The sequence below is a fragment of the Fundulus heteroclitus genome, chromosome 21 (genome assembly GCF_011125445.2).
Source record: "Fundulus heteroclitus isolate FHET01 chromosome 21, MU-UCD_Fhet_4.1, whole genome shotgun sequence".
Classification (NCBI taxonomy): Eukaryota; Metazoa; Chordata; class Actinopteri; order Cyprinodontiformes; family Fundulidae; genus Fundulus; species Fundulus heteroclitus.
This window is the reverse complement of record NC_046381.1, coordinates 854,517-881,256: the sequence shown is the minus strand read 5'-3', so window position 1 is coordinate 881,256 and position 26,740 is coordinate 854,517. Positions and strand designations below refer to the sequence as shown.

The 26,740-nt window shown below is 37.2% G+C and overlaps 1 protein-coding gene across 1 annotated transcript in view; it reads right to left on the bottom strand.

The window, feature by feature from the left end:
- The window catches only part of drosha (drosha ribonuclease III), a 210,356-nt gene that overhangs the window by 24,673 nt on the left and 158,943 nt on the right, over positions 1-26,740 (bottom strand). The window contains exons 26-29 of the mRNA XM_036125221.1: positions 22,401-22,506; positions 17,706-17,847; positions 5,148-5,230; positions 1,541-1,644 (exon numbers count right to left, since the gene is read on the bottom strand). Of these exons, the coding sequence (XP_035981114.1) occupies positions 1,541-1,644; positions 5,148-5,230; positions 17,706-17,847; positions 22,401-22,506 (435 nt within the window). The remainder of the gene's footprint in view (positions 1-1,540; positions 1,645-5,147; positions 5,231-17,705; positions 17,848-22,400; positions 22,507-26,740) is intronic.

Here is a 26,740-nt window from a genome sequence, read left to right as displayed (position 1 = left end):
AACAAAGAACTAATTAAAAGTACCAATAAATGCCTAAACAGGAAACTTTGATTAGCATTTATCAAAAATGTAAGAAACAGCTAAAAAACAAACACATGAGATGTTTTAAAAGCTACTTTTAATTAGCGTGGATCAAAAAATGCTTAAAAAACTAATTTAGAATACTGGATTACTGTAACAGCTAGCTTTGATTAGCATTTATCAAAAATGTAAGAAACTACTACTAAAAAAATGGCTTTAAATAACAGATTTGGTGTTTTAATCAGAATTAGCATTTATCAAAAATGTAAGAAACAGCTAAAAAACAAACATGAAATGTTTTAAAAGCTACTTTTAATTAGCGTGGATCAAAAAATGCTTAAAAAACTAATTTAGAATACTGGATTACTGTAACAACTAGCTGTGATTAGCATTTATCAAAAATGTATCAAAAATGTATCAAATGTAAGAAACTGCTACTAAATAATGGTTTTAAATAAACGGATTTGGTGTTTTAATCAGAATTAGCATTTATCAAAAATGTCCAAAGGATTTAAAAGGGAACGTTTTCAAAAAGAGCTATTAGCTATTTTAACAACGTCCTTTGAGTGGCATTTAATAAAAATGTAAGAAACAGCTAAAAAACAAACAGATGAGATGTTTTAAAAGCTACTTTTAATTAGCGTGGATCAAAAAATGCTTAAAAAACAAATTTAGCATACTGGATTACTGTAACAGCTAGCTTTGATTAGCATTTATCAAAAATGTAAGAAACTGCTACTAAAAAAATGGTTTTAAATAAACGGATTTGGTGTTTTAATCAGAATTAGCATTCATCAAAAATGTCATAAGGATTTCAAAGGGAACGTTTTCAAAACGATTAGCTATTTTAACAACATCCTTTGAGTGGCATTTATCAAAAATGTAAGAAACAGCTAAAAAAAGAAACAGATGAAATGTTTTAAAAGCTACTTTTAATTGGCGTGGATCAAAAAATGCTTAAAAACTTTAAATTTAACATACTGGATTACTTTAACAGCTAGCTTTGATTAGCATTTATCAAAAATGTAAGAAACTGCTACTAAAAATGGTTTTAAATAAACGGATTTGGTGTTTTAATGGCAAACTCTGATTAGCATTTATCAGAAAAAGTATCAGTCGAAAATTTAACATATGAAATATATTACCAGCTATCTTTTAAAGTAATTTCTCCAAAAAATTAAACTGAAGTTGAACAAAAAAGAAAGAAATGTGGAAAACATTATGTGTTAGATTTGAAAGATAAATAAATAAGTATAACTTAATGCTATTTTAACTGCTAATTTAAATTAGCATTTATTAAACCAGCTAAACGTAAAGTATTAAAATCCATTGGTGAGTTGTTTTAACAGCCAGCATACTTCAAAAATGGGCAGATTAAATATTTTGCTGTAAATTTATGGGACCGCTTTCTTATATAGTTACTAAATCCTTTTCGGTGAGGAGTGCTTTGACTTGAAGAGGCTCAGAATAGCGGCGCAGCTCGCCTCAAACAGCTCGTGTGCGCCGGCGAAGGTCTTACTTGTACAGCGGGATGTCGGGCTCCTTGCCCTCTGTTCTCAGGGTCAAACAGCACTGCTGCAGCTGAGACTTGGGGTCGTTCCAGTCCTGGTTCAAAATAAACTCCTGCAACACACACAAAAAAAAAAAAAAAAAAACAGGACACATTTCAGTTCGATCCGTCTTCCCTTTAAAGCCATTTCTCTGACGGGAGTCGGCGTGCTGCGGTTAGGACCCCCTCTCCTTCAGCTGCTTTTATTTCATTCGTGCCATCACCATGCTTTTTTCTAAAGCTTTTTTTTTTTTTTTTTTTTTTTGGACTCACTTATTTGCTCACTCTCAGACTGGCTCTCCATCTGTGTCTTCACAGCGAGCACAAATCACAGGCTACTTAAGACAAAAGCCAATCCCGGGGCCAGAAATAAAGAGTGTCTGGGAGTCTCCCAGGTGTGCAGGCCTGATACATTTCTCCTATCCAGGGGGGACTTCTAAAAGCCCTTCCATTAACAGGGAAGCAGCCTTGTCATACAAAGGCAGACTCTGAATCCAGAACTGTCTGCTCCTATTAATTTTCTACAAAGAGTGCTTCTGCCCGCTTGTGCTCCTCTGCTCTCGCTCTGCTGCCTCCACAAACCCTCCATCTCCACCGTTCTTCTCTTTTTCCCTCTCTCCTCCCGTCGACCCTCCTTCAGCACGGAGCTGAGGAATTTCGGTGATTCATAAAGAGCATAAAGCCCACCTCTGCTGCGGGAGCTGTTGCATAGATGCACTTGTGCAAGCCCCTGGATGTGCATCATCACACGGAAACATAAGGGAAGGGGGCCCGTTCATGTCGCCGGCTTTTTGGCTCTCCGCTTCCATCCAAATTGGATGAAGCGGCACAGTGTGCCGCGCTGTCTTTCCACAAGCCTGTGTAAGGAGACGTGCTGGCTGTTTCACAACTTTTTTTTTCCCCTCTTGGATGTGGAAATGAGGCGCTCTCTCTCTCTCTCTCTCTCTCTCTCTCTCGCAGCCACCATGACGCAAAGCTCAGCTCCTCCAGAGCCGAGGATTTCTCCCTGGAGAGGCTCACCAAGACAGCAATTAGCATGGCGTATCAGACCACTGCAGCAGCATCACAGGGAGAGGTCCACGCTGTGTGGGGAACTCGTACCGCGTCGTGTGTGTGTGTGTGTGTGTGTGTGTGTGTGTGTGTGTGTGTGTGTGTGATAGTTTGCAAGAGGCCGGCGTTTAGCGAGGGATCTGCAATCTGCGGTGCCTTCCCCTCCGAATCTGGACTCGGGGCGATCGAGGAGAGAAAGCCGCACTGCAAAAATGGAACTAGAAAAAGCTGTTCCTGCGTAACAGCGAGTGAGAATACTAATCTGCAGAATGAATTGAGAAGATGCAGAAGAGCAAAAATAGCTGTAAAACATTGAAGAATTTGAAAAGATTTAAGAATTTGAACAATTTGAAGTAACTTGTAGTAGTAGTATCAGTAGTAGTAGTAGTAGTAGTATCAGTAGTAGTAGTAGTATCAGTAGTAGTAGTAGAAGTAGTATCAGTAGTAGTAGTAGTATCAGTAGTAGTAGTAGTAGTAGTATCAGTAGTAGTAGTAGTATCAGTAGTAGTAGTATCAGTTTTTGACAAATTTGAAGGAATTTGTAGTAGTAGTAGTATCAGTAGTACTAGCAGTAGTAGTTGTTGTATTAGTAGTAGTAATAGTAGTAGTATCAGTAGTAGTAGTATCATTTTTTGAAGAATTTGAAGGAATTTGTAGTAGTAGTAGTATCAGTAGTACTAGCAGTAGTAGTTGTTGTATTAGTAGTAGTAATAGTAGTAGTATCAGTAGTAGTAGTAGTAGTAGTAGTAGTAGGAGTAGTAGTTGTTGTATTAGTAGTAGTAATAGTAGTAGTATCAGTAGTAGTAGTAGTAGTAGTAGTAGTAGTAGGAGTAGTAGTTGTTGTATTAGTAGTAGTAATAGTAGTAGTATCAGTAGTAGTAGTATCAGTTTTTGAAGAATTTGAAGGAATTTGTAGTAGTAGTAGTATCAGTAGTACTAGCAGTAGTAGTTGTTGTATTAGTAGTAGTAATAGTAGTAGTATCAGTAGTAGTAGTAGTAGCAGTAGTACTAGTAGTAGTAGTTGTTGTATTAGTAGTAGTAATAGTAGTAGTATCAGTAGTACTAGTAGTAGTAGTTGTTGTATTAGTAGTAGTAATAGTAGTAGTATCAGTAGTAGTAGTAGTAGCAGTAGCAGCAGTAGTATAATTAGTAGTAGTAGGAGTAGCAGTTGTTGTATTAGTAGTAGTAATAGTAGTAGTATCAGTAGTAGTAGTAGTAGCAGTAGCAGCAGTAGTATAATTAGTAGTAGTAGGAGTAGCAGTTGTTGTATTAGTAGTAGTAATAGTAGTAGTATCAGTAGTAGTAGTAGCAGTAGTATAATTAGTAGTAGTAGTAGTAGGAGTAGTATCTGTTGTAGTAGGAGTAGTAGTAGTAGTAATATCAGTTGTATTAGAAGAATTTGAAGGAATTCGAAGAATTTGAAAGATTTGAAGTATTTGAAAAATTTGGAAAAATTAGAAAAAAATTGGAATAATTTGAAAAATTTGAACCATTTGAACAATTTGAAGGAATTTTCATTAATTTCAATGGGAGCAAAAAGTACAAATACTTTAAAAAGTATAAAGGGTACCATGACCATGAGATATAGCAGTAATGTCTAGAACGAGCCGAACATTTTGGTACGAAAATCGTTGAAATCGGTGGAAGTATGCGGGAGTAGTTAAGACACACAAAAACGTACGGAATAATAATAATAAAGAAAAACAGGAAAACAATAAGTGAAAATGCTATACAGCATTCTCACTGACTAGAAATAAGTAAAATATTGTTTAAAATTAATGTATTTGTCCTTGTCCTTGTATCCTTTTCTCAATCCCTCTCTCCTTCCTGTTGTGACTCCTTATATCCTACTTCCCTTCCTCGTTGCTCTTCTTTCCTTCCTAAGCTGCAACCTTGCACTGCAAAAACAGAACTAGAAATAAGTAAAATATTCTTTAAAATTTGTGTATTTGTCCTGGATTTGAGCAGGTAAATAAGATGATTTGGCAATGGAATAAGATTTTTGCACTTAAAATAAGAACAATTCATCACCATCATCTTATTTCAAGTACAGGATGTCTAATTATCTTATTTTAGGGGTCAAAATACTCATTCCATTGGCAGATCATCTTATTTACCTGCTCAAACCAATGATAAATACACTAATTTTAAGAACATTTTACTTATTTTTAGATCCGTTTTTGCAGTGCGGTCGCTCTAAAACACACTCGACTTCCTCTGCTGCACTTCTTAGATCGATAGCCAAACGCCGATGAGCAGCAACAACCCCCCCCCAAACGCATGCATCCCTGCAACGGTTGCGATTTCCATTAAAAGACGACTAAAATAGCAGCCTGAGCCGCCATTATGAGAGGCATTCAAGAGCCAAGCACCACTTCAGGGCCCCTGCATCGATTAGGGCCCGGCCATTAGCTCCCTCCTCATCATCATCTCCTCCGTTCTTTTTTTTTTCTCTCCTCCTTAGGTGCCCTGCTCGGCAGCTCATTGATCAGGCGCAAGCGGCGAATGGCCATCGATAGGTGCTCACCTTCAGCCGAGGGAAAAAGCAGACGTTCATGAAGGTGTGAACGTACTCCAGGTCTTTGTCGATGTAGAGAGCGGCGATGAAAGCTGCAACAACAAAGAGAAGCACTTATAAAAGAGCGGTACAAGAATGAAATAAATAAATAAATAAAAAAAAGAGTAGGCAGTGAATGATTGAGAACCAGGTCTTCGCAACTGTCCTCTGCTTGAACGTTTGAGGTAAATACAAGCCTAACACAAACCAGAAGGCCGTGAGCGGCACCGACTCCAGCTTAATGTAAACGCTTTGAAAGGAGAACCAGGCGCTCGCCTTAAACAGGAAACCAATCCTGTAAGGATCACAAATATTAACACCCCTTGAGCTGTTTTTTTATCCACTACACTGCAAAAACAAACTTAAAATAAGTAAAATGTTCTTAAAATGTGTGTATTTGTCCTTGATTTGAGCAGGTAAATAAGATGATCTGCCAGTGGAATAAGATTTTTGCACATAAAGTGGGAACAACTCATCTCCATCTTATTTCAAGTGCAGGATGTCTTATTATCTTATCTTAGGGGTAAAAATACTCATTCTGTTGGCAGATAATCTTATTTACCTGCTCAAATCAAGGACGAATAGACTAACTTTAAGAACATTTTACTTATTTATAGATGCATTTTTGCAGTGTATTTGTTTCATGTTACAAACAAAAACTGAATGAACACACTGCAAAAAGGGAACTAAAAGTGAGTAAGATTTTCTTGAAGTGAGTGTATTTGTCCTTGATCTAGCAGGTAAATAAGATTATTTGCCAATGTAATAAGAATTGTGCACTTAAAGTAGGAACAAAATATCTCCATCATCTTATTTCAAGTGTAGTATGTCTAATTATCTTATTTTAGTTGTAAAAATACTCGTTCCATTGGCAGATAATCGTATTTACCTGCTCAGATCAAGGACAAATACACTCATTTCAAGAAAATCTTACGTACTTTTAGTTCTGTTTTTGCAGTGCAGCTTTACTGTTATTGACGCCAAGCTACAACAAATTCAGTTGTGCTGCTACTTCTGTGCAAGTCCCCCTCATGTATACAGTACGTGCACAATATGTACAACACTGCAAAAAGAAAACTGAAATTAAGTAACATTTTCTTAAAATTAGTATATTTTTCCTTGATTTGAGCAGCTAAATAAGACTCTTTGCCAATGGAATGAGAATTTCTACCCCTAAAATAAGATAATTAGACATCCTGCACTTAAAATAAGATGATGGAGATGAATAGTTCTCATTTTAAGTGCAAAAATCTTATTCTATTGGTAAATAGTCTGATTTACCAGCTCAAACCAATGAAAAATACACTAATTTTAAGAGGATTTTACCTACTTTGAGTTCCCTTTTAGCAGTGAAGTAACCACTATTCTAAATAATACAATCATGAAATACAGTTAAAATAAATACAGGACTAAAATTAGACACTTTTATGTATCTTTATGTGTATTTTCTGCTACAGTGGCTGCAAAGGTTCCTGAATCTGAAGGTGTGGGTTTCTCTCTGACCTCTACTTCCTGCGTGAAACATCAAAGGCGCCTTTTATGTCTGATATTCTGGAAAAGGTTGTTGCTAAAAAATCTAATCTTTTTCAGACAAGAATAAAGATAATGGATTTTTTCACATTCATAATCATAGAAAATGCTTTATTCAAAAGGCCAAAACTAGATTCTGATACTGTTAATCTACATTTGATGATTAAATCTTAAAATAAAGATTAAAAACACATTTGTTCAAGTTAAACTGTTCTACTGTTCATTAGTTCAACTTTTTTTCAGTCCAACTGTTTTTAATGTTCTATTTTGTTTCTACATTTTATTTGTACTTGCTTTTATTCTGTTTTATTTTCCTATATTTTAATCATGTTAAGCACTTTGCATCGTCTCTGTACTGAATTGTGCTATACAAATAAATTTGCCTTGCCTAAAGATTTAAGTATTTATTTGGGATTTGGGATTATTTTGGTTGTTTTTAAAAGTGTTTTGTGTTGTCTTGTGGGGGTTCCTCAAGACTGTTTTGGGCTCTTTTCTTTCCCTTATTTTGTAGATCAGTTGGCCCAGATTATAAGGCACTATAATGCTTGTTACGTCTCTATGCTGATGACATTCAGCTTTTTTTATCTGTTAGGTTCTATATAAATAACTGTTGCTTATTGTTCCTAATGCTCATGTATTTATAGGGGATTTATGTGATAGACAAACAAAATAGATAAGAGAATGTGATTCCTGATTTGTAGTGAATCAAAAATCTGAAATGCATGGCGTGCATTTTTATTTAGACCTTTAACTGCAACTACAGCTGCATGTCTCTTTGGGAACCCTCTCGACAAATTGCACATTTAGACACTGATTTTACTGCACATTCTTCTTTCCAAATCATGTCCGGGTACGTTTTCACCTTGGAATATTATTTATTAACATAGCTTTGCTTCAAACTTCTCTAAAACTTACTGTCTGCTGTGTTCACTGCAAAAAGGGAACTAAAAGTGAGTAAGATTTTCTTGAAATGAGTGTATTTGTCTGTGATTTGAGCAGGTAAATAAGACCATTTCCCAATGGAATAAGATTTTTGCACTTAAACTAGGAACAATTCATCTCTAAGATAAGATAATTAGTTTTCCTGCACTTGAAATAAGTTGATGGAGATGAACTGTTCATATTTTAAGTGCAAATAGTTGTATTTACCTGCTCAAATCAAGGACAAATACAATGATTTCAAGAAAATTTGACTTACTTTTAGTTCCCTCTTTGCAGTGTTCTTTGGACTATATGAGGCTGGTGGTTAAATAATGTCCTCTAACACTGCAAAAAGGGAACTAAAAGTAAGTCAAATTTTCTTGAAATGAATGTATTTTTCCTTGATTTAAGCAGGTAAATACCACTATTTGCCAATGGAATATGATTTTTGCACTTAAAATAGGAACAGTTCATCTCTATCATTTTATTTCAAGGGCAGGATGTGTAATTATCTTATTGTAGGGGTAAAAATACTCACTCCATTGGCAAATAGTCTTATTTACCTGCTTAAATCAAGAAAAAATACATTAATTTCAAGAAAATTTGACTTTTACTTCCATTTTTGTAGTGAACAAAGCCTTCACAGGAAAGATGGATCTATACTGATATTATATTACTCTATTAACTAATTATGTACAGATTGAAGTGGACTTTATTTAGGTGTATCAGAGTAAGGAGAGGTGGAATAAAATGCATTTATATATAAACATGAATCTTTTTATTTCCATTTGACAATTATTCACTACTGTGTTGATCTGCGTCATGAAACCCAAACAAAACAATGGATTTTATGGCTGATAACCTTGATAAAAAGGTAGAAAATCCATCTTTAAGAGGAAACTGGACGTCAAGCGTCGGTCTAACTTAGCCCAAAGAGATTTCAACCGCGAGCAGAGGTCGTGAGGTGTCATCTTCATCTCACGGCGGCGCCTTCTGTTTTTTCCCCATTTGCTGCCACAGCGTTCACCCGTTCTCAGTGACTAAGACAGCAGGACACGAGGAAGGAATAATAGGTAATATTTCAGAGGGGCCGGTAAGGGGCCCGCCGCAGCCTCAGGGCACGACTGTTCATATCCAGAAGAGCTGCACTCATTTTCCAACGCTGCCCTTCCACTTCTTCCCGTGTCATCAACTGTGCTCCAGCCTACAGAAAACAATCTGAGCCATGATTTGAAAGGCAAATGATATGAATCAACCTGGAGAGTATTAAGTGTGTTTTTTTTTTCATCCACTTGTTTTTATTTCTTATTTTACCATTTTTGGGACTGTTTATTCCCGACTTCCCATATGCCTGAGTCCCGGTTTGCTCTCTTTCTGTTGGCCTAATGTGAACACATCGGCTCGGTCCCAATAAGAGACATATTTACTCGCGTTATTCATCTCTTAATCTGGACAGACACGCAGTCTTTTCACTCTGGGCTTCAACTCAAGTGTAGTTTTTGGCAAAAACGAGAAGAATCTTTTTTGCCTTTATTCTTTTTGGGATATTGGTCTAAATAAAAACAATCTCCTCAATCACTGGCACTTGCAGCAAAGGCATTTTAAAAAAAAGCCAGAAAACACATTCATCTTTTCCTGCAGAGGCGTCATCTCGCACTGAAGAATTAAGAAAATTCAACTGTTTATAACTGTGTTTAGCCAGATGTGAAAACAACTCAAGGAATATATTTTGTGAATGAAATCATGAGGTTGTCAACATCTAATGTTTAACAAGGCTGGAACATCTAAACCAGGGGTGTCAAATTCATTTTTATTTAGGGGCCACATTCAGCTTAATCTGATCTCAAGAGGGCCACACGAGTAAACTCATTGCAAGATTAAATAGAACTAATAAATGTGGACTTGTTGTTGATTTTTATATTAAATGAATTTCACTTTTACACAATATATTATGAATAACCTCAGCGTTTTTTAGAAAAGTATGTGAAATTTCAACAATACTTTTACTCAGTTAAACATTTACTTGTGCATTATGCATAAGAACTGATCACAGTGATTATACAATGTTGAAAAACATTTATTCACATTTTTTGGAACTTAAAAACACTGTCCTGCATGACAAAATACATCAAACAGATAAAAATTAAGAAATTATTTAAAATAATTTTTCCACACCTGAAGCTTAATCTGCTAATTAAAACACAGCGCCCCTCGTGGACAATATAGGAACTGCAGATTTTCAATTAAACAAAGTACATGTTTTTTTCACTAATAGTTTTATCATTCTCTTCCTTTTATCTCCTCTTTCTTTCACCTTTTCTTTTTCTCTTATTGTTCTTCCTTTCCTCTCCTACTTTCCCTTTGTAGTGTCCATATCATTTGATATATTCCCCGCATGAATCATAATAAAACTATTCACATTCATAAATCAAGCAGAGCACTATGGCAAAAGCAGTTCTGCTCCACTTGTGAAAGTCACATCTGATGAGCTCATTTTGGCATTAAGACAACAATTCTTATTGCCACATTGCCAGACAGGACACTGAGGAAAAAAAAAAAAAAAAAAAGGCCCGCGGGTCGTATGTTTAACACCCCTGATCTAGAGGGAGGGATCAGTCTGGATCGACCAGATTCCTCTCCCATGCTCTTTCCTATTCAGCTTTGACTTTTATATCCATTTTATTTTATTGTATTTTTATTTTTTGTTTGCACCATCAGCACCAAGTCAAATTCCTTGTAAGTGCAAACCTACTTGGCGATTAAACTTGATTCTGATTCTGAGCACACCAAACAACCTTTCCTTCAGGTGTATGTCTGAGGACTGAGATGCGATTTTGTATCAGGTAGGCCATTTTTTGTTGATTCACGTATTTGTTGATATTTATCTCAGTACAAAATGTTCCACAAATAGCTGCCTTGTTCACTTTTCTGGCAGAAAAAGTGAGTAAATAACATTTTACCCTCCTTACCATCCCCCTCATCGTATGAAGTGGAAAGATAAACTTAAGTCTTGGTCCAGACTAGTTTGTCACAGCTGTTTAAAATGTATTTTTACTATTGTTCAAGCTAAAATTATGAGAAAGTTTGGGTGGGCAGGCATTCTCTGAAGCCATTTTCTGACTTACGAATATTAACATCTTTTTCACTTGGACGGCTGTTCTCTACACTGCAAAAAGGGAAGTAAAAGTTAAATTTTCTTGAAATTAATGTATTTGTCCTTTATTTAAGCAGGTAAATGAGACTTTTTGCCAATGAAGTGAGTATTTTTACCCCTATAGTAAGATAATTAGATATCCTGCCATTGAAATAAGATGATAGAGATGAGATGTTCCTATTTTAAGTGCAAAAATCCTATTCCATTGGCAAATCATCTTATTTATCTGCTTAAATCAAGGAAAAATACATTAATTTCAAGAAAATTTTACTTAATTTTGGTTCCCTTTTTGCAGTGTAGTCTTTTCCCTTTTGAAGAAAGGCTAAGGGCAGTGGTCTCAAACTCCAGTCCTTGAGGTCCTGCAACGTCTGCTTCAACACGCCTGACTCAGATACGGACTCATCACCAGTTAATCTCTGCGTAGCTTAACTTGTGACGAGTTTTAGACGTTTAAATCAGGCCTGTGGGACATGAGACACATCTAAAAGTTTCAGGGTGTGAAAGAGTGTTTGCGCCCTTACATATTTTTTCTTTTAATTTTTGTTTTTCAGACCTAAATGTAATTTTTTCCCCCACTAACAACTCTACCCAAAGCAACCTTGCCACATATGAACGATTAAGTGCGCTCCTTAACCCAAGGCTCAGAATACCTGCATCTCATCTTTGGTCCCTGAACTGTGGCTCTAATAAAACCAAAAGAAAAGAAGGGTTTCAGCAGCAAAGACCTGCATTAAATGTCTACAACAGAGCTGCATCGATGAAAAAAAGGCTTTTAAAAGTATGTTAATGGTTTTTCTTAGCTTTAATGTTTTGCTTTATATTTCTAAGTGGGCTACAGATCTTTGTTCCATTCCCCCTGTAAACATCAGATGATTCATTTTATCCCAAAGTCTGAAAATAGAAAACATATTTTATGTTAATTTCTCAACTTTTCAAAATAAAACATTTTATCTAGTACAACTGCACATTTAAAATGTTTCTAGATGAATTATATCTTGTAGCAGCGGAGCAAAAGTGGTTGCTGACCCCTGCCTCAACTCGTCCAGCTGCCATCAGTCATCTGTGATAATTGACGAGTCTTTTACATCACTGTGGAGATATTTCAGTCATTGCAGCTTTTTTGCATCACAGTTGCTTTAATTTGGCCACACTGGAGGGTTTTCCAGAATAAACGGACAGTTTCCGTGTTAAGTCACTGCATTTTAATTGGATTTAGATTCAGACTTTGACTAGGCCACTCTAAAGCCATTGTGTTTTTATGTTTTGACCCATTCAGAGGTCAAATTGATCATTTTACATCAGTAAAATAAAACAAAAATAAAAAACACAAAAAATTGTTATGATGGTTAATAATTCAACGTTTTCTCCACTAAATACAAAAAGATTTGATTTTTCTAAAATTTCAGACGAAGATTTATCCTCCTGCAACAAAAGTTGGATTTCTTTTTGGCCATTTCTACTAGAGATGCCAGTAATTGTGGAGGAGGCAGTAACTAAACAAAAAAACAATCTATTAAAGACAGAATGGATTTTAAAGGTAAAACCATATAGGTTGATAATTAGCTGTGAGGTAGTGAGGTTAGTGTGAGCAGTAAATCTGTTCTCTGGTGGTTAGGTCATTTCAAACAATGAGTCTAACAGCTTCGGAACGGCACCATAAGATCTGTGTTTCTATTGTTTTACTGACTCTCACATTAAAACTCTGACAAAAAAAAAAAAAAAAACAGTGATTGATTAATTTCACCTGTCTGCGAGGCGGCTGGCAGCTCAGTTTACATCCTGCAGTGTGGCGCTGACCTCAGCACTCCCATCTAAAATAATACAGCAGCCTAATGATCCCAGAAAGTTGTGATTATCAGAAGCTGCGGTCCAGCGCAGCCTGCAGGACAAACTGTAATGTCCCTTAATGTTGTTGCTTGTATGTTTCTACCCCTGGGAGGTATCCGAAGCTACTGGACCGGACTCTGGTTCTGAGTTTGTTTGGCGAAAGCGTCACAACAGGCAACGTGGACCGGGGTTTAATCAGCTTGATTGGGCTAATGTGCCGTTTGAAACATTCAGCTCATTGGTCAGAACAATCATTAGTCAGTGTTATTTGCAGAGTTGTGGGAAAAATACCCGTTTAAAGACACAATCTTGGGTCAAACTCATTTTATAAAAAGATAACCAGAGTTATCTTTTTATAAAATACATTTCCAAGGCTTTTGGACTCCAGAGAACCATTACTCACACATGGAGTAAACGTGAAACAGAGAAACATCTCAACTCTACAGGCCTTACTGGGCTCAGTTAAGATCAGAGTTCACTTAAAAAACAAGCATCTTTATGATACCTTGGATTAAAAAAATATATATCGTACAGTCAAACTGTAAGAACTCTATCATGGGTAGGAAAGGAGCTTCGGACTGCTGTGCTGAATTCAGACAGCCTTTAACTCCATAACAACCATATAATAACAACCATTTGTATATTATTCTATTGCACTGCAAAAACGGAACTACAAATAAGTTAAATGTTCTTAAAATTAGTGTATTTGTCCTTGATTTGAGCAGGTAAATAAGATGATTTGCCAATGGAATAAGATTTTTGCAATTAAAATAGGAACAACTCATCTCCATCATCTTATTTCAAGTGCTGGATGTCTAATTATCTTATTTTAGGGGTCAAAATACTCATTCTATTGGCAGACAATCTAATTTAGCTGCTCAAACTAAGGATAAATACACTAACTTTAAGAACATTTTACTTATTTTTGATCCGTTTTTGCAGTGTGTACATATCTGTAAAACTCTATTTATAGTAATATCCAACTGTATATTATATTCGGTACATATCCAGCTGTAAATTTAGTTCACAATACTAGTTATCTATATATTATATTCATAGGACAAATCTATCAGTAAAATTCTGTTTATAATAGTATCAATCTCTATATTTATTCAGTACATATCCATGTCCTGTACTTATGGAACCATTGTTTATTTGTTTATATTTGTTTATTTGTAATAATAACAATCATCTGTATATTATGCTATTGTACATATCTGTAAAACTCTATTCATAGTAATATCCACCTGTATATTATATTCGGTACATATCCAGCTGTAAATTTAGTTCACAATACTAGTTATCTATTATATTCATAGGACAAATCTATCAGTAAAATTCTGTTTATAATAGTATCCATCTCTATATTTATTCAGTAAAAACCCATGTCCTGTACATATGGAACCATTGTTTATCCTGCACTTGCTGCTATTCTTCTGGTTAGACCTAAACTGTATTTTGTTGCCTTGTACCTGTACAATGACAATAAAGTTGAATCTAATCTAATCTAAAAACTCAGATGTCATTAGGTGATGTAAACACAAATGGATGATGTGAGTCAAATCCAGGCGTACGGCTTTCCGACAATGAACTACAAAGTGTACGATCTCTTCTCTTTGGATATTTTCGTTGATTTCTGTGAGACGGCTGTGCTTATACGTCATTTCCCGCTAAGGATTGTGGGATAGCTTAAGGGTTCTTAGCAACGGTAAGGGACATCGCAAAGTCACTAGGCAAAACTAGCCGTAGAAGGAAGCATACAGGCTCCTTTTCCTACCTCCTTCCTTACTGACTGCACTATTCGGACAGCACTGATCATGGCGCACCACTGACGCACTTCTGCTTTGGCTAAAGAGTCCTGGCTCTATAAGGGTGTTCGGATTGAGCCATGGGTTTGAAAGAGGACAATGTTCCAAAACACACCAGCAAGTCCATTTCTGAATGGATAAAAAAAAAGAGGACATTCAGGTCTTTGTGTGGCCTAGTCAAAGTCTGGTCTTAAATCACTTTAAGATCCTTTTAGGTGACCTGTTAAGACCATTGTTGCTCAAAGCCCAAAGATGTGTCTAACTAAACACCATTCTGTAAAGAAGAGTCAGCCTAAATTAAGGGAAACCCTCAAAGCTCGTTATTGCTAACGCTTGATAGCAGTTGGGTGGCATTTATTCATTTAGCACATTTAAATAAATAAAACTAAGATAGGAGATTAAAGATTTAAAAAACAACTATAACAAGAAGTCACAACAACACAAAAGACCCAATGGGACTCAAAACGAGCATGAATTACAATGCTCAAGGAGTTTAGTTGTATAAATGGGTGTCAAACCATGTAAAAGATTAGATTTAAGTAAAAGAATAAAATAAAATCCATTGGCAAACGGACTGGCAGCCAGAACAACTAGGGAGATATGATCAGATTCTGGTACTGGTTAAATGTGCAGGAGCTTTTGGGACCAAGTGCAGCCGATGAAGAGATTGAAGGCAAATATTGCAGCAGTCCGATCCAGAAGAACAAGCCCTTCAAGGTCTTTTCACTGTGGAAAAGCTTTTGCTTTAGAAATGTGACGTATCTGATAAAAAAAAAAAGACTTTGATGACAGATTTTACTCGCCTTTCTAATTTGAAAGAACCATCTAAAAACGCTCCAAGGTTTCTGACAGAGGAGGAACAATGAGGACCGAGGGACTGGATACGATTTCCAAAGGATGAGTGCAAGGCCAGATTGGGTTTTATTAATGGAATCATCATTTGAATTTTTGCTCTGTCTTTAATCGGGTTATCTCTGTCTGCCATGACATTTTTTTTGGTGATCTGAATCATTTAAATGCGACAAAAGCAGCTAAAACAAAGATCTCAAAAAGGGTCAAATACCTTTTCACAACATTGCATACGACTAGCTCGAGGTTTCAGCGATATTGACATAACAACAAATGCAGGTTTTAACCGTTTTTCATGGAATAAGTGCGTTGATTTTCCACTATAGACAAAAACAAAAAATGACACAAAGAAATAAAAGAAAAAAAGCAAGAAGAACAAGAAAAAAATAGAATTTCCACTATAGAACGACACTAAAAGTACCAACTTGTTTTGGATCTTTTTTATTATTATTATTTCATTAGGTTGGAAACTGATGTTTTTTTTATAAACATTTTCTTAAAATAACATTCTATAGAGTATGTATCCAACCTTATTTCGAAAGCTTTGTATTTTTTCTTTAATTTAAAATCTAAAAATAGAAGTTGTCTTTCCTTAAAGCCCCAGTGTTTAAGATTTTCACACTGGCGCACAATGTAGTGGTGCGCTAAACAAATTACTAACAACCTCGCCATTAAGCGCATAATAACTATTACAGAAGCCGTGGAGCGTCATAAATGTGACAATGTAAACATTTTCTCCATGTATCTGGTACCAAGCTATTGGTAATCGCTACGGTCATCGTGTGAAATGGTTTTTGGCACTGTTGCCAAGTCTGCTTATTATGGGCTTTTGTTTTTCTAATGTAACTTGAAAATTCTGTTTTTTTAGCTTGTTTCTTAACGTGTAGTTCACTTATTTAGGCACTAGAATCACAAGTAAAGATACCAGCTAAGCTACGGACACCGTGAACTGGCCGGCTCCTATATCCCTCCCCGTACCCACATCCTCCCTGAGATCAGACAAGCCGAACAAACTAGGCGTCTCCGCCGGGAGGACAGAGCTTCTAACATAACGACAAAAATAAACATCACTGTTGAATGAACTTACCTGTCCAGCAGAAAGCTGCAACCAACAAACCCATTTTAAAGCCTTCAATGAATTATCTCTGCCTGGTAATAATAGCTGGGCCAATATAGACAGTATTGTTTTCTCTCGATTATTAGTCCTTTTTCCTTTTCTTGGTTACTTTCTCTTCCCTCTCGCTGGGCAAAGCGTATGGATGATCCTCTATTTCAACAGAAAACGGCAAATAGAATGATCTACGGTCGTCTTTGCTTGTTTTCTACTCCTCCACCAACAGCCCGTCTTCATATAGAGGACAGAGAGATAAAATGCGGCTGCAGAAATCAAAAATTGTGATGCAACATGGCGCCTCCCAGTGGGTTTACCGACACCCATGTATTTATAAACTACTAATTCTTAGTTATCAGAATGATCTTATTTTTGACGTGATGTTATTAGACTTTGCCTGAATATGTATTTAAAAAAGCAAGACTTCATTTTTGCTCATTAAAAGCTAAATTAGTTACACACTGTCCCTTTAAATGGTTAAGTTGCCCATTTTAAACATCATGTAACATTTGTGACTCTAAACAGGTTTTATTTGGATGGACAGACGGCTAAAATGGTTCTTTGGACTCTGTAGGCTGCAGATCCTCGACCTTTAGCGATAGTTCATTCATAAATAGCTACTACAGTCATAAGCGATAGCTAAAGGTTTCCTAATCATGAAGGAGACTGTGAATTATACTTTAGAGTAGGGGTTGTCAAATCTGAGGTCAGGATCCCTTTGGGTCTCTTGATGTCTTCAAGTTGTTCTATTAGATTTAAAACAGCTTTAAAACTGCAGGAAAAACACATTATTAAAGCTAATGAACTGTAGGAAAGCGAGGTAAAAGGAGTCCACCAATTAAACCAAACAGACTTGCTTTCCAGTCTTTTTAGAAGAAGTGCCTGTTTGATATCAACCTCCGCTGCAAAAGGAGAACTAAAAATAAGTAAAACTTTCTTGAAATTACTGTATTTTCCCTTGCTTTGAGCAGGTAAATGAGATTATCTGCCAATGGAATGGAGTATTTTTACCCTTAAAATAAGATAATTAGATATTGTGCACTTGAAATAAGATGATGGCGATGAATTGTTCCTATTTTCAGTGCAAAAATCTCATTCCATTGGCAAATAATCTTATTTACCTGCTCAAATTAAGGAAACATGCTGTCATTTCAAGAAAAAAATATATTATTCTTGTATTTTTGCAGTGCAAGGAGACTTAAATCCCAGCATTTCATGCACATTTCTGAGGAACACACAGAAAACAAAGAGTCTGCAAGACGTCTGCACTGATTGCCTTTCTACAACGGACATAACCGCGCTGTGACGAGTGAAATAAAGGGACGTACACTCCAACAGGTCAGCCAGGGTCTTGGTGCGCAGCGCGACGGGCCTCTTGGTTTTGTCGTTGGTGATGGCGTACTCCTGCATGCCCAGCTCTTCTGCCACCTTGGCCTGAGTGCGGTTGTTCACCAACGAGCTGCGGAGAAGCTGCGGGGAAACAAAACAAGACGGGTTTTCATGTTGTCTCTGAGCGGCAAGGTGAACATCACTCACTGCACAGGGGAGGGGAAGGAGCAAAAAAAAAAAAAAAAAACACCCAAAAAACAAGAAGTCAATAAAAAGCCAAACATGAAAATGGAGAGGAACGTGGAATAATTCATGCAGAGAAAATGTTTCAGTCTCTTAAATATTACATCGTGACTGGGAGCGGGGCGGATGACAACATGTTCCGACTTGTTAGGGTGCATTTAAGCCTCTAAAAGAAACACACAAACATGGTAAATATAGCCACGAGACGCAGAAGAGAGCAAATGGAAAGAAACGCGACTCGTCTCCGCCTGTCTTGCTGTGATATGCCCTCCTTTTATTTTATTTTATTATTTTTTTTAAATACGCACGCAACCTTGACTGGAGCAGCAAAAGAAAAAAAAAAAAAAGGACACCAGCACCAGTTGAATGGGCACTTTTTATCCCGAGTCGAAATCCATTTCAGATGTGCCCCATGTTGACTCCTGGGTGTTGCTCTAAGCTTTCAGCCCCCATGAAAGCTCGCTGGAGGCTTTTATACAAACGACGTCATGACTTCCATCAAATACGAAATATCTGCATGGTCAGGGATGCTACCCCGGTCACAACTAACTTTTTATATATATATATATATATATATATATATATATATATATATATATATATATATATATATATATATATATATATATATATATATATATAATTCATTTATTCGGGACTTTGCCCATTAATGAACAATCAGATCCTTCTGCACAGACTGTAAATGAGCTATAGTTGCTAATTTTCATCTGTAGTGCTGAGGCAGGAAGACTAAACAACACAAGACTTAATGACGATGAACTATTATCAGGCAAATAATCACATTAACAAACATTCACACAGTTTGCATTTCAAAATAAAAGTGCAAACATCACTAAGAACTTTTAAGAAACTGTTTCAGGTGATTTTGGAAAGTGCTAGAGGTAGGAAATTCTCTAATGTTAGTCGGGACATTGTCCCAAAAGGGAATCCCTCTGACTGCCATACGTTTGTCCAAAGGTTGTTCTTTGATCTCAAGGTCTCCTCTGGTGTCGGTTCTTAGTTTAATGTGTGTAGAAAGTGGAGGTGGGGCTAATCCATGCAGAAATGTATAAATTAAACAGCTAATTTTACATTTAATAAAGTTTTCACAATTGAACATGTTGTATTTTTCCAAAAACTTCACCCTGATGGAATGACAGAGGCTTTTTTTATCGAGGATTTTTATAGACTTTTTGAACAACATTTCTATTGGAGTGTATACACTGCAGAAAAATAATTAAAAATAAGTAACATTTTCTTGAAATGAATGTATTTTCCCTTGGTTTGAGCAGGTAAATAAGACTATTTGTAAATGGAATAAGATTTCTGCACCTAAAATAAGAACAATTCATCTCCATCATCTTATTTCAAGCACAGTATATCTAATTATCTTATTTCAGGGGTAAAGATACTAATTCCGTTGGCAAATAATCCTATTTACCTGCTCAAATCAAGGGCAAATACATTAATTTCAAGAAAATGTTATTTATTTTTAGTTCTCATTTTGCAGTGTATCTCCAGTGAGCGACCAGGTTGTGATGCAGTGATCTATGTGTGAAAATATCCTTTGGTGTAGGAACACTTTAGCTCAATTAACTGTCATTGATGGTCTAATTTGTTTGAAGTTATGTATGTTACATTTGATAGTGTTTGCTGTGAGTTTAATGTGTTTTTTTTTTTTTTTAAATAAAGCGTTGGATCCAGTGTGACCCCCCCCGAGGTACATGAAATCCTGCACAAGGTCAAGCTCTACTCCCCCCAGAAACACTAAAAAACAGCTAGGAACTAAAACAACTGAGAACTTGAGACTGACTGGACGTTAACGCCATTACTTATTGTATTTAGTAGAAGTCTCACGTCTTTGGCTCCGTCCAGCTTCCCTGTTTTTAGAAGAAAAGACTTCCCGCAGCATGAAGCTGCCACCTCCACGCTTCCCCATGAGGGCGGTCTGTCAGTTTTCCACCACAGCGTTTAGCATGTTGGTCAAATTAATAGATTTGGGTCCCATTGGACCAGATCGAAATGTTTCACACGCCCCCCATCGTGGCTCGTGTAAAATCATTTTCCTGTCGATAGATTTTCCAACCTGAGCTGTGGAACTCTGCAGCTCCTCCAGAGTGAGCATCAGCCTCTTGGCTGCTTCTATGATTAATGTTCTCCTCGTCAGTCGAGGTGGACGTCCATGCCTTGGTAGGTCTGCATCCTCTCTCCATGCTCAGACAAACTGAACAGAACTCTGGGAGATGTTCTGAGCTCTGAATAGTGTAGAACCTGAAACACTTTTTTTGAAGGGGTGTACATAAGACTGACGTTACACTGTCATAAACATGACATAACACCTGTTATGTACATAAATGACTCATTATGAATGTTTAGGACTGTTGTCATTAATTGTCATTCGGTAAATTATGACACTATTAAAGCAAAGTTAACATTGTTTAACATGTGTTTGTTATGTCAAGCCCTTAATTTAACAAAACCCCAAGTCAAGACCCTAATTTAACCTAATCCCAAATCAAGCCCTTCATTTAACCTAATTCCAAATCAAGCCCTTAATTTAACCTAATCCCAAACCAAGCCCTACATTTAACCTAATCCCAAATCAAGCCCTAAATTTAACCTAGTCCCAAACCAAGCCCTAAATTTAACCTAATCCCAAACCAAGCCCTAAATTTAACCTAATCCCAAACCAAACCCTAAATTTAACCTAATCCCAAATCAAGCCCTAAACTTAAAGGCATACTATGCAACATTTTTCAGTTAATTAATGTGTTCCATACTGTTTCGGATGATTAAATGAGTAATTTCAGGTGGAACAAAGGTTTTCTCGGCCGCCCTGGTGGTCTTTGGGGGGAATACCGCACTTGCAATTGCAGGAGCCCTCGGCCCGCACACACAGAAGTCTCGCTTTACGGCGAGAACTCCATGTGTTTTTGCCCTGCCATTCACTATATGCACGCGCGAAAGCAACAAAGAACCGCGTGTTAACGTCAAATAAACATGCAAGCATATCGAGTTTTATTATTATTATTATTATTATTATTTTTAATATTTTTTTATGTTGGCGAGACGCTACCGCCACCGCGGCCGCCGCCGCCTCGCCGCGGTGGCGGTAGCGTCTCGCCAACATAAAATAATAATAATAATAATAAAACTGGCGAGGCGGCCGCGGCAGCCGCCTCGCCAAGATAGCGCTGCGGGAAGCTTGATGTTCATACGTTCACTGTGATAGTCATTGTTTGTACTGCCGTTTTTTTCGACTTTTCGTTGCGTTCGCCTGTCTGCTAAGCTCAAAACAACCGCGCCTGGCTTGATGGAGAAACCAGAACAGCTGAGCATCTTTACGACAGTGCACTTTTACTTTCACCCTCTGGGGGGAGCCTCGCTGGAAAATCAACCCCGGTTGCATAGTATACCTTTAAATGGCAAATCTGGTTGTTTTGAATTTTCTGGGAGCAAAAAAAAACTCCAACAGTCTTAGTGTGGAAACTAGAGGGGCGTCATCCTTAACCATTTCTGTAAGTAAGCCGCTAACGTCTAACAAGCTAACGCGTATCGCTTTAACCTTTTACCTTTAACTTTGTCTCTGTTAATGTCAAGTTGTCATAACAAAGACATTTTAAACAATGTCAACTTTGCTTTAATAGTGTCATAATTTACCGAATGACAATTAATGACAACAGTCCTAAACATTCATAAAGAGTCATTTATGTTCATGACAGGTGTTATGTCATGTTTATGACAGGGTAATGTCAGTCTTATGTACACCCCTTCAAAAAAAGTGTAACCGTAGAACCTGACCCTGTTTTAAACTGAACCAGAATCTCCTTGACCTGTCAGCTGGGTTCCTTGGTCTGAATGCTGCTGCTCTCTAACAAACATCTGAGGCCAGAGACAGAAAAGCTGTGATTTCATTTAGCATAGAGCGGTTTAAATCCAGATCTTTATTTGTAAAACATGAGAAACACATTAAAGGTATTCTTCTCACTGACTCAAAATAAGGTCGAGAATTTCACCCGGATACAACTTTATTTTTTAAGAAACATGAAAGACTCTGACAAATATATATATATATATATAAAAAAAAAAGGTGCAAACAAAGAATTGTTATTGAAGAGCGCTGAACAATTTGGTCTCGTGGCAATACCCATCACACGGAGTACGGTAAACACATCGTGTGAGGGGAAGGAGAGAGGAAGAGCTTTTCTGTGGAGCCAAATATGTAGGGAGGGGCGAATCTGGCGGACACTTTGTGCAATAAAAAAAAAGGAAAATATGTTCCTAAAACAGACAAAAACACTGAAATGTAACATGTGGTAAATCCATGTAAAAAGCAGGCGGCAGAACCGCACAGTGGAGACGTGAAAATGGATGTTGTGGGTGGGAAAATGAAAAGAAAGCCCCGTAAGGAGTGTGGGTGATGACATTTGATTTGAGTGATTTGATCTTACAGTTAAGTGTCCTTCATGGTGGTCGGGGAAGTGGATGAAGAGATATTCGGTGGCTACCAGCTGCATGATGGAGTCTCCGAGGAACTCCATCCTCTGGTTGTGGCCCCTGGATAAAAGCGGGAAGACAAACAGGAGGAGTGAAGGTTACGGCAGGCAGAGAGGGGATTAAATGGGGAGAACATGCGAGGTCATCTGGATGCACATAAACAGGGGCGCATGAAAGGCATCATCTCCGCCGATCTACCAGGCTTTTACACTCCTGACTGAAACGGTGGAGCTGGCTGACGTGTGTTTTATGTGCAGCCGCTGGGAACAGCTGCACTGACAGGCAGCGTGACAACTTGGAGGATCTGAATGCAATTCAAGTACAAAAGAGCAGTGTTTAGAGCAAAAAAAATAAAAAAAAATAAAATAAAAAATAACACCTGCAGGAGAGCCTGTCAGCAAAAGCAGAGGCTCAGTGCCGAGGTTTAGAAACCATCTTTCAACATCATTTCCAAGAAAATGCTCATGACTTCACTGCGATTCTGTAAAAAGCATACTGTAACTCCCCCCACCGTGTTAGAGAGAGAGAGAAACACGGGGGGCGGGTGGATAGGTGGATTTGCAGTAACTGCTGCTGCTGTAATGGTCATTAATTAAACAGAATTATAGATTAGCATTGCAGATGTGGGCTGGAGTCAGGCCAGACTGGCAGGGAACATTGGCTGCAGGGGGAACGCCGTGCGAGGCAGCAGAGCACATATCCATCTATAGCTGCCCCGGCTCCGAGTCTGAAGATGACGAAGATGCGGAGGAAGAGGATGAACAACGATTTGAGCAGCAACTCAAGGATCAAAGTTTATTGTCTAGTTTTCAGCATCTGTCAATTAGTTTTTATGTTTTTTTTTTTAATGAGCCACAGTACACAGGACCCGGGTCTCAGAAGGGCAGCTACCGCCAGTTATTCTGACTTTTGATTAATGTGGTAATTATATTTTTCTGCAGAGTCATTTGGCATTTGTAACAATGAAAAATGTCCACTTTTCCTTTTCAGTCGTTTTTTTTTTCAAAACAACGCCCTGTAAAACTGAGGTAAACAAAATATTAAAAGTACAAAAGGGAAGCAAATTAAAGTTCAAAGCGTAGGACCGGGTTTCTTCTGCTTGTGTCCTCGTATAAAATAAATAAATAAGTAAAACAAACATGTAAAACAAAGCTAGCTTTTACATTGTTTCAATTAAAGGATATTTTCTTGTTCCGTACGTGAAGCAACTAGTAGTCAATATCTTAATTGCAGTAGACAGCAGTTATAATGACCTTGATTGGTAATAAACAAGGAGTCCTCAAGGAGGTAATTAAGACAATTCAAGAGTGAATACCACCCAACTCAAACTCTTCTTACTGTCTATAAGCAAAACTGTCGTTTACACTGTCACTGTCATTTCAAAATACAAGATTTTCTGTTGCTCTACTAAGAATGTGTGCATTTTTGGCAAACAGATGATCCCCTGTGTAGGTTTACAATAGACAACAACAGGGAGCAAAAGTCTCTGATGACTGAAGCAAAGACTGACTGAAGCAAAGAAGCAAAACAAAGATTTTTCTTTGTTCTGTGAAAGAAAAATCTGATTTAAATCTGCCCAAATCAGAATATAAAAGAGGAAGATCTGTTGATTAGGGGAATTGAACGATTTCTGGTAGACTCGGCTGAGATTCACACAGGTAGGTTGGAAACACGCCTTTTGTTCTCTTAAGAAATGTGTGACAGCTGGCATCTGCAAAACCGAGAGGCTGTGAAAATACATAATACAGCAGATTAGTTTTTAGATTTTCAAACAGCTTCAGCAGACTTTAGCATGACTAACCCTTTAGGTTGAGCAACCATAGACTGATTAGCTTTTAGCTGCATTAGCTGATAATCCTTCAGAAACCATTAGCTTATAATGCTAGCTGAAGCTGTTGTAGCTCGGGAAGCTATACATTTGTATCATTACATGCACAGCTGCTAGCTTGAGTAGGAGATAACCTGAGTAGCTGCTAGTTTGATTAGCTTTAGGATAGAATAATCTTTAGCTAGTGTAGCAGTCACCTCTTCTAGCTGTAAGCTAGAACTGATACCTTTCATAACCAATAGTTTAAGTAGCCAATAGCTGAGTAGGCTTTATCCACTGTTAGTTACAGCAGCTGCTACATTGTCCAGCCAATACTTTAAGCTAGCTTGATTAGCTTCTAGCTTCAGTGATGATAGCGTAAAAGTAAACTAGAGTAGTTGTATGCTAGAGCAGCCGCTGACATCAATTACAGCCTTCCTGAATAGCAATAAACTTGTACAGCTTTATCATTATAAAGATGTTAGCCTGAATAGCCATTAGCCTGAGTAGCCTTTGTCTTAAACAGCTGTTAGCTTGTTTAGCTGTTACTTAGCTTAAACAAGCTGAGTTTGCTAACTTATGACTTGAGTAGCTATTAGCTTTAGTGGGTATTACCGCTATTAGCTGTCGCTTTACTTTTCAACTATACTCTATCATTTTCAAGCTTATGATTATACTGAATGCTAGCTAGTTCAGATAAGCTAGTAACCACTAAAGTACCCGTTAAACCCCAAAGAAACATATCAGACTAAAGCCAGAATCAATGTGTTTGGCCATGGATTAAAAGAGAAGTACAGAACAGAAGAAAAAGATATTAAGACTAATTCAATTTCATCCTGAAAGCACCATTTTTAAAAGGTGCTTTCAGTTTTTCCTTTTTAAAGAATCAGCTGACATCTTTCTCACCTTACAGTAAAACAAAAAATTATATTTAGCCTTTAAAACTAATGATTTCTTTTATACATCCATGAACATGTAGAAATGTGAATTTAAGTTGGGTATACTCTAAAGACTGATAATTACAGTTAGTTAAATGCTGCTGAAAGGGGGATAAAGGTACTCAGCTCCACCTTCAACCAACTCTACCAAGTTTGAAGCTACTAAGCTCGGTAACTTTTTATGCATTCTTTCAGACAATCAAATATACAACACCAATCTTAGACTTCCCCTACGTGGATAAGCAGCCTAGGCTTAAAGTTTTTTTTTTCCCCGCTACTCGCAGACCGATGTTGATCTACGCCCAAACCATCACCTTCCAATTCATCATCTACTCTGGTTTACATTAAAACACACATTATTCTTGAGTTCAGAGATCTCCAACAACGCACCGGACATACATTAGCTTAAACAAGCCGGACAAATGGTTTTAAACATCCGCGACAACATAAAAGTACCCCAGAAGTCATTTTTTCTTAATCTTTGAGGGCAAAATGTGTTTTCTTGCCCCCTGGCAAGCTGATTCTGATTGAAAACTAATTGAATACTTGCAAGTTTTCATATGCAAAGCCTTTAAGACAGTTGATTATCAAAGTGTTTTTCATAATGTCTCTTTTGATTAACTAATTGGTTAAGCCCCGCAGTTCACTGATAAAGCACCACATGCTGTGCAAAAAGAAGGAAAGTGCGCGGAGAACTTTAAATCCTTTTTTTCTAACGCATTTACTGTACTGGGTAAAGAAAACACACCCTCCATCAAGTCAAGGTTTTAACATATCAGGTCTTTGTGATGATTTAGTCTTTAACGGGTTCTAAAATATTTCAAATATAGGAGTAAAAAAATAAATAAATGTAGATTTATCACTGTCGTTATCTATTTAAACAAAGATGAAGCCAACATAAAAAGAAGCAACCAGTTGTCACTAATCCAATGCGTTTGATAATCAGCGAGCTACACCGCCTCTATATAAGCTGGAGTTTTAGCAGTTTGGTGCCGTGGAGCATAACGCCGTGTGTTAGCACAATGCTAGGAAGGTAGGATATCAGCAATAACCTTAGAATAGCAACTATTGCTGCCCATCAACCAGGGATGGTAACGTATTAAACTATATTGCCAATCACATTATTTCAATTAGGATCACACAGAAGATAGTAAGAAAACAGCTGGGTCTTTCTACCCATCAACATGTTCTGCTCAGTCTAGGAAGGTTCGTATCATGTTAGCAGTTAAGTCGGTAATTGTTAAAGCCCATGTAGTGCTATTAGCCAAAACCTGAACCAGTATGTCTTGTTTTCAAGGGTTGAAGGAGAAAGTGTCTTCTCCGTTAAAAGTTGCATCTGAATGTATGGGCCTAGGTTTGCATAGGGACCATAGGGACATGTCCCTACCAAAATTTTGGCCCGACCCAATTGTTCCTATAAATAATTTGATGTGAATAACATTGTAATATTTATAATAATTTACAATACCTGCCCGGTCTTTTCTGTCGCTTTAAATCTGCAGCACACATGACTGTGCTGTATGCTGTTTAAGTCCACTCTCATTGGTTG